The sequence below is a fragment of the Mercurialis annua genome, linkage group LG1-X, assembly GCF_937616625.2.
Source record: "Mercurialis annua linkage group LG1-X, ddMerAnnu1.2, whole genome shotgun sequence".
NCBI classification, from domain to species: Eukaryota; Viridiplantae; Streptophyta; class Magnoliopsida; order Malpighiales; family Euphorbiaceae; genus Mercurialis; species Mercurialis annua.
This window is the reverse complement of record NC_065570.1, coordinates 57,508,262-57,517,485: the sequence shown is the minus strand read 5'-3', so window position 1 is coordinate 57,517,485 and position 9,224 is coordinate 57,508,262. Positions and strand designations below refer to the sequence as shown.

The following is a 9,224-nucleotide window of genomic DNA, read 5'->3' as shown; positions in this document are numbered from 1 at the left end:
AAGAACACAAAGAACTAAGGTGATTATTGCCTAAAATAGAGAGAACAGTAAGAACCTAAAACGTAGAGAATATTTGATTCTTACAATAAACGAGTGATGCCATACAAATGAGATAAAGTTGTTTATATAGTATTATTCAAAAGAGGAAATAAAAGACCATAATTACAAGAGTGTTTGGCCAAATAAGGAAATGCATGTGCATTTGTTTGAAGCTGAGACCCTCTGGGCAGAAGTTTCTGCCCACACAATTGAGGTGTCGTAGATCGAGACACCAACTTATGTATGGGGGGGGTCTCGATCCAAGACCTCCTGTCCAGCCCCGAATCTTCGCTCTTTTGCTTCACGACTTCGCTTCTTTCTCGCTTTCGTTGATTCTTCCTTTCTTTACGCCAAAAACGCTCCAAAACGCTCCAATGTCCTGAAAATCTCAAGTACACAATAAGACACACAAACACCCTAAAATTTAAAACAAATTACATTAAAACGTGATGAACGATTCGAGATAATAGGAGTATTTTACTCCTATCAACCTCCTATTTTCCTGCAAAGTACTTTTTATTTGTTTGTGCTTTTTTTATAGTTTGCTCTGGGTATAAATATAAACCATTTACAATGTTTCAAGGTTAATGATTTACAAACCTTGAAACAACAAACTCTAAACTTTAAATTAGTTTCGGAGTAAGCTTGCAAACTTCTAATCATTGTAAGTAGAGTTTAGCTTTAAGAAAACTAAACCTTTGTAAGTTAGAGATTAGTTTTGGAGAATCTCATAGTTGGTGTTTAGCTATAAAGCACTAAGTTTGGAGTTAGCATTGAAAATTCTTTGTGAATCTTATTTAGTGGATTCTAAATCTCAATTTTTGATTGAATACTGGAGTAGGATTGATTTGTGCTCTAAACCACAAACTACTTGTGTCATATTCGCTAACCCTTAAACTCCTTCTAAATTCTTTATTCCGCTCTAAAAGAATTTAATCTTTCGATTCACATCGAAAAACTCGGTTTGCCATATCACATAGGGAATTATAATCGGTATCACATCATAGTGCTCTTCTTTGTGCTTAATTGCAAGAGTTTTACGATTAAAAATGGCAACCGAATTTTTTTCATCACTCTCAAACTTTTTCTTGATAGTCGAAATTACCTTGATATGAAAGAGATTGATCTTTGGGGTGCATTTTTAAGAGGATGGAAACATCCAATTAATAAACATGGAACTCTTTGAAGAGAGAAGAGTGATTCAAAGATCAAGAAAAGGAGACTGACATGAATAGAAAGGCCATTACAAGTCTCATCCCCTTAATTTAAAGAGAAGAAAAAGCCTGCTAATTATGTGCCGTCTCGATACAAGGACAATTTGAGGAAACGACCCATGCAGATCTAGGTGTTTACGTTAGTGTTTTTGTAAATGTGCATTGACATTTTAATACAGTGCTTATTGTTTAATCCATTTGGTGAATATTGTGCAGCAGGGTGTGATTATTTAGTGTGCAGATTGTGGTTTAGTAGTGTGCAGTTATATAGTATATTTTAAGGATGTATTTTAGTAGTTTGCACAACGTGGTTTTGTTGTATCTATTTTGTGAATATGATGTTGGTTTGCTAATGCTGGTTGTTGTTGTTGGTTTGTAGTTTAATTATACATGTTGGTTTGGTTATAGGCCGTGTGAATGAAATGAATATAATGGAACCATGTTCACTGATTGTTAGAACTGTGATCAACAACGACCACCTACTTTTATTTTTAAAATTAACCATGAACCTTCATTTATATAGTAGATCCTCTTAGTTTAGCTATTATAATCATCCATGGACCATAAAATTAAGTGTAACAATTGCACATCAAACTTGAATTATTAACTAAAAATCAATTAGGGTATAATGACTTCATTCAATACAACTCATGTTACCTTAATCCTACTTGCAACTGTAGTAAATGTTTTTCTTACATTTACATTAAAATTTTGCCTAACATTAACAAACTCATTTATTACTTTTTGCATTCACAAGCTTATAGCATAAAAAAAAAGTTTTGAACAAAAAGATAAGCAAAGAATAATTCATTAATTAATAGTATCAGTACAAATTTTACATCATAGAAAAAACTTTAAAATTATTACAATGAACATAACAAGAAAACATTGTACATAACAATAATGACTTGATTTTTTCAGTAATGCAAAGTTTTTGTTAAAACCGTAGCCTCTTTCCGCCTCCAGTCGATCAATCTTTTTTAATAATCCGCTGATAAATTTTTTTGACTTGCACTTAACTGGTAGATCTACCCATTTAAAAAAGAACAAACATTTCGTTCTCCATATCTTAAACAATTAAAAAATCTCCTTCCAGAATTTGCAGTAGGCCAAGCGGTCTTTATAACAGCTTGCAAACTGCACTTACAGGTTGCATTGTTCAACTCCTCCATTTGAGAAAAAAAAAGCTCAGATGAATAGAAAATAAAAAAGAAAAATAAACTGAAAAAAGAAAAAAGATAATAAGAAGAAGAAACAAGTGAAGAAAAACGGAATAAAAGAAAAAAGAAGAAGAAGAGAGAAGACGACTAAAGGTAGAAGAAGAGTAGAAGAAAGAGAAGATAGAAAGAAAAAAGGGAAAAAACGAACAAATACAGTGAAAATTTAGGACACAGTGAAAAAATCCAGATAAAAAAGACGATATAAAAAAAAGTCAATTGACATGATAACACATGTCTGACATGCATGGCCAACGTGGGGCGCTGTTTTTTCAGACACAGAACGATTAAAGTGCCACTACATCAACGGATTTAATTCAGAAAAGTCGGCGATTTTTTGTTTGAGCGCCGCCGTAAAACTAAAAGATTTAGTGATCATTTTTATATATCAGAGAGTTTAATGATCAGAGATCGAAAGTCAGAAGTTATGGATGACTATTAACCCCTTTTTAATTATACTCCAATCAAAATATTGAAATGGTCAACACTAACAATAATGTCTTCGTTGGTGGTCCCATAAAACGACGTATAATTTTAGCCGTTATGTTTGAGGTCCATTTGGGGATCATTTTTGCTTTCTTTATAGTTTGATTCTTTAAAGACTATATATGAATATGTTGGTATGTTGTATTCCTTCTATATATACACTACTTTCTTCTCATAACTCTTCACTTCAGCAATTTAACTTTTAAGAGAGAGGAAGGGAGGCTATCTTAGAGAGAGAAGATGGAAACAATGCAAGTCTTTCACATGAACAAAGGAAATGGTGACACTAGTTATGCAAAAAACTCAATTGTGCAGGTTTAATTTATTTATTTGCATGTCATTTCTCTTATGGTTTTAGCATTTACGATACAAATCTATTTATTCATTCCTTTCTTCTTTTAATTATTATTGATCTTTGAAATTATTAAACCGTCATCTTTTTTTATTTTATCTAGCTACTATTTTTTTTTTGTGGCTAGCAAATTTTATTTCAATGGAAGATTTTGATACTAAAACTGCATATATATAAATGATCAAAAATCGATATTTACTTAAAATGCATACACGACAATAAGTTTTTTCTGCTTAAAAACTTACTTTGTATGCAAAAACCGACAAAAAGTTGGTTATCAGTTATCCATTTTTGTGCTGTTTGTTGAAAGGAAATAAAAATAGATTACAACCAAAATTAAACAAATAAAAAAATTTGGTCACCAAAACAAAGTAAGACAATTTAGTTCCGTGGACAATCAATTACCCATTTTTTTATGGAGTCTGATCACTTGTTTATATATATTGAACTGTGCAGAACAAGATTATATCAATTGGGAAACCAGTAATGGAGGAGGCAATTTTGGAAATGTTATGTAATCAAAATATGCCTCAAGGCATAGGCATAGCTGACTTGGGTTGTTCTTCAGGACCCAATGCGTTGCTAGTAATATGTGACATACTTCGTATAATATCCTCAAAATATGAAGATCTGGGCTGTGCGACCCCAGAGTTTAGGGTTTCTTTAAACGATCTTCCATGTAATGACTTCAACTGTATTTTTGGGTTGTTACCAGAACTGTACAACAAGTTAAAGAAAGAAAACGGTGTCGGATTTGGGGCTTGTTTTGTTTCAGGGACGCCAGGTTCTTTCTATGGCAGATTATTTCCTAGCAAAAGCCTCCACTGTATTCACTCTTCTTCAAGTCTTCACTGGCTTTCGCAGGTTGGTAATTCAAACATAACACATCTTCATTTCTTCTTTATAAAACAGATAAAAGTTACTCACAGTACTTAATAGTTGATAAGTGTGTCCAGCTGATACATTTTGATTCTTGTTTCTTTTTTTGAAATAATTATAGTTAGCATAAAATATAATATTCATACCTATAATAAAGTTTGATTTGATTGGTGGTCCTATTTTTATATGACAATTTTAGTGGTTGTCACTTGCACACCCAGACTTAATTAGATGATAATTAATTTCACACTTAAAATTGACATTTTCATTACCCGACGTGAGACTCACTTGACACAAAAAATGGCTAATTAGCTCCATCAATTTCTCAAAAAGAATAAAAAGATGAATTTTCAGTTTTTGTTGACAAATTAATATGTATTTTGCATTTTTATTTTTTATAAATTTTACTTTTCCCTATTATTTATTATTTATAATCATATATCATGTCTAATTTTTATAATGATTCTTTTTTTTTTGTGGTGTATCTGCAAATTGTTAAATTCTATATAAAAGATATAAAAAATGAATTTTTAATTAGTCTTTGTAGTTTTGATAATGTTTGTATAATATTATGTTTAATTTTTAATAAATTCATATTTTTACTATTTCATGAAAAACGTAATTTAATGTATTAAAATTGGCGTTATTTTGATAAATTGATTATTTCATCAAATTTTGTATATTTTCAATTTAAAAATTAGATTGGAGTTTTTAAATGAATGTTATTTGTAGCAATGAAAACACTTAAAGATATAATCTTCTAAAAACATTTTATTAAAAAAATTGATTAAGTTAATTTGTAAGGGAAAAATAGCTAATTTTAATTTGTTGATATAAATTCAAGAGTCAATTGACCCATTTTCTGGCCGATTTCACGTGCATGCATAATTTTGTACATAATCATTTTGTTGACTAGGATGAAAAATGTTTGAACGTAAAGAAAATGTCAAGTTTAAATGTTAAACTGATTATAATTTAAATTAGGATTAATATCAAAAAAATCACGAATTTTACACGTTTTCTCATTTTAATCCCGCAGTTTAAATTTTCTCACTATTTTCATGCACGAACTACCACTTTTTCTCAAGTTCATACACGGTGCTAAGATGACACTCATTCATTGCTGTAAAATGACCTTCACCTCAGCAAATTACACTAATGGACCCGTGACATCTCAGCACCGTGCATGAATTTGAGAAAAAAGTGATAGTTCGTGCATGAAAATGAAAAAAAATTAAAACTGCGTGATTAAAATGAAAAAACATGTAAAGTTGGTGAATTTTTATGACATTAATCCTTTAAATTTAGGTGCACAAGTAACTAATATCTTAAAATTTAAAGACATATCAACGAGTTATAACTCAAATGGTATAAGCGTTTGGACAGCAAATTATTTTGCGGATTCAATTTCTCCCACAAGCGCTCTCTCTCCTCAATAATCAAAAAAATTAAAGAAATGATTATATATAGCAATTATGTTTATATCCTTAATTATAATAAACAATAAGGAAACACGATCAAATAATAGATTTTTAACTAAATCATGTCATTGTGCGTGAAGTGTAAGCAAATCTTCGATCATTTTGCTCACTTTAATATCAAGGTATCATTTATGAGTTGTTCTATGTTATAATTTGATGAATCTATACTATGAATTAACTAGTTTGACAAAGCATCTATGCCTTCCGTTGACAAATACTACAGAACAAGACAATGGGAATAAATCACTATAAACAAAAAAGAAAATGCTATTTAACCCACCATTTTATATCTTCTTTATTGTCCCTCCTTACATGGCAGCATTTAATTCGTCCAATTATCCTTCAAAAGTGTATATCTCAAAAAACAACTTTTAATGCATTCACTAGTTTGTTGCCACATCAGGTGGGTTAAAGAATGTGGGTTAAAAAGGTGGGTTATATAGCACTACTAAAACAAAAAGTAGAATAAAAATTGCTCGCCTTTTTCTTTTTAAAAAAGCTGAAATACGGTCCTCCATTTTTATATAGTGGATTGCTACAAATAATTAGTTAATTACTACTTAATGGACACAAGTCTTTCTTTCTTTCTCTAAGTAAGCAATACCCCGTCCGTTTTTCTTCTTTTGTCCAACTAATCAATATTGTATATTAAAAGAGTATTACCATTAGATAATTTATGTTTTTACTCATTATTATCGTCGAGTCATTACGGATAATGATAAATTTGAAAGATAATAATTAAAATTATTTTAAAATTATAAATTAAATATACTAAATGGACAAATAATAAAAACATTAAGAATACTACTCTCTTTGGTTCATAATATTGGTCGCATTTGGTCATTTCACATAGATTAAAAAACTAGTAAATGTGTCTTGATTTGTATATGATTTTACTAAATTGTCCATGTTAATTATCACTAGTTTTATATTTGACTAGTTTTTCTAATCTTACTAAGTTATTTATTGCTAGGGATAAATTTGGAAAAATAGTAATTAATGCTTTTTTGAAATTCTAATATAACAAATATTGTGAAACAAAATAAATTTTCAAATGCGATAAATATTATGGACCGGAGGAAAGTAATTTCTATTAAATTAAATATTGGACATGAGTTGAACAAATTATTGTAGACGTAGAAGCTCTATTGCTCTCAAAGTGCTAATTCCGTGTCTTCTAATACCAGCTGGAAGTTCATTTATTTTACATTCTAATGTTATTTAGAAATTTTAGGGGTTTAAAAGGTACTTTCTCCGTATTGTGTTTGTCAAATTAGCAATAATTGTACATACTAATTAAGAAGTGTCTTTATTCTAAAATAAAATAAAATTAAGAAGTGTCTTCTTTGTCTTAAATTGTAAATATAAAGATTAATATAACCCCATCAATTAAAATAATTTAGTTAATAATTTTTTTGTGAATTAAATTATAGAATTATTTATTAAGAAGGGGTAAATTTGAAATATGATGATTAAAATTATCTTGAAATCCTAAAAGGGCAAGAATAAATTCACTTTAATTAATTATTTGATTTCGAGATATAAATTCGAGGATTGAATTGACCCTTTGCTCATATAAATTCACTCTAATTAATTATATAAAAGTCTTGTTGAATATTCATTCAAAAGTTTAAACTGTGAAGGAGGCTCCAATAATAATTTTATTAATATCTCTAACATTGTGATTGCAAAATGAATGTACATGCATGCAGATTCCACCTGGTCTAGAAAGCAATGTTAGGAACCCCATGAACAAGGGGAAAATCTACATATCAAAAAGCAGCCCGAGCTTTGTCCTAGAAGCTTACTCGGAGCAGTATCGGAAGGACTTTTCGACGTTTCTAAAGTCACGTTCGCAGGAAATAGTTGCGGGAGGGTGCATGGTTTTGTCATTCATGGGCAGGAGATCCTCTGATCCTACAACTGATGAAAGTGGCTATCAATGGGAGCTATTAGCAAAAGCACTCATGAGCATGGTTGCAGAGGTCTATTTATTCATTCATTATTGCACGCTTTCAATTTCTCTCGAGACAACACAAGTAGTGCAATCAAAATATGTTATAGTCCTTTAATTTTTTTTATAATACATTAGTCCATAATTAGAAAGAAGAAATAACTCATACAACTTTAAGAAATTTGATTATCAAAAAATTAAAGGCTTTTTTCTCTAAATATTAATTAATTTGTCATAAAAACTTAAAATGCTGAAGAATGTTCTATTTTTTTTTATCGTATTTTGCTTCTTGGATAAAATTGACTCAAAATGTAAAATTATTGAATAATCTATCAATTTTTTTTCTATTCAAGATATGTTTATCAATTTCAACATAACTATAAATATATTAATTTATTTTGCTTTTATCTAATTTTAATTTTGTATTGTACCCACAGGGATTGATCGAGGAGGAAAAGGTTGATTCTTTCAATGCGCCATATTACGCACCCTGTAGCGAAGAAATAAAAATGGAGGTCCAAGAAGAAGGATCATTCATTATTGATCGACTTGAAGCCTTTGAAATTGATTGGGATGGAGGTTCGTCGCCAAATGATCAAATGAATGTGGGTTTTGTTGCAGTATCTCGTGGCCAAAGGGTAGCCAAGACAATTAGAGCTGTTGTGGAGTCGATGCTAGAAGCTCATTTTGGTAGTCAAATAATGGATGAACTATTTAAGAGATATGGCGACATGGTGGATAATTACTTGGCTAAAACTACAACTAAGTATATTAATTTGGTCATTTCTATGTTTAGGAAGGATTATTAATCATGGAGGCTTCTCAACTTGGTTAACTTTGTGTTATTATATGTCGTTCTTACATATAATTAATAAAATTTAAAAGCAGTTTTTTTTTCTTTGGTTAAACAGATCTATTGATTTCTCGAACAATATTTAAGTACCTCAATTTTCAAACTCTTTTTATTAGTTCCTGTATTGTGGAAATCAACTCATTATATTTTGGCCTAATTGCAGAAAAATTTCAAACTTTTACATGTGTTTGCATTTGCAGTTTAAAACAAATTCTTAAATTTTTATAATATTATTCTAAATTTATTTTTCCGGTTATAATTTTATTCAATATTTTGTGATTAATTTAATTGTTGCAATTTTCAGATGAATTTATATACTAACTCCACAATTAGCGAAATTCATTTTTTAATTATCAAAATTTAATTCTAATCTAAAAGAAATCAAACATAACGTTATAATCTAATTCTAAATTCTCTAACTTTCGGTAGTTGAAGTGAAAAAAAAAAAAGACAAATTTGAAGATAAAAAAAATTGAAAAATTAAATTGATTGAAAAATGGATAAAATTGCAACAATATTATCAAATTGGAATATTATTATAAAAAATTAAAAATTTAATTTAAATTGTAAATACATATAAAAAATCTTTTACAATTAAGCCTAATATTTTTATGTTATTAATCATCACCCACCCGCATTTTGTTTTTGTATTATACAAATAACAATGATCTTTGCTTTTGACTTGGGCCATTATACACACCGAATATATAAGAGGAATTGACACCTTATACATATTTTTTTGATTTCTT

At 29.4% G+C, this 9,224-nt stretch overlaps 1 protein-coding gene across 1 annotated transcript; it reads left to right on the top strand.

The window, feature by feature from the left end:
• Positions 1–3,069: 3,069 nt before the first annotated feature.
• LOC126677442 (probable jasmonic acid carboxyl methyltransferase 2) lies at positions 3,070–8,457 on the top strand. The gene is made up of 4 exons (XM_050372061.2): positions 3,070–3,271; positions 3,765–4,172; positions 7,381–7,653; positions 8,060–8,457. Exons 1-4 carry the CDS (start codon positions 3,197–3,199, stop codon positions 8,429–8,431), a joined length of 1,128 nt encoding a protein of 375 aa, XP_050228018.1. The 5' UTR covers positions 3,070–3,196; the 3' UTR covers positions 8,432–8,457.
• The last annotated feature ends 767 nt before the right edge of the window (positions 8,458–9,224 follow it).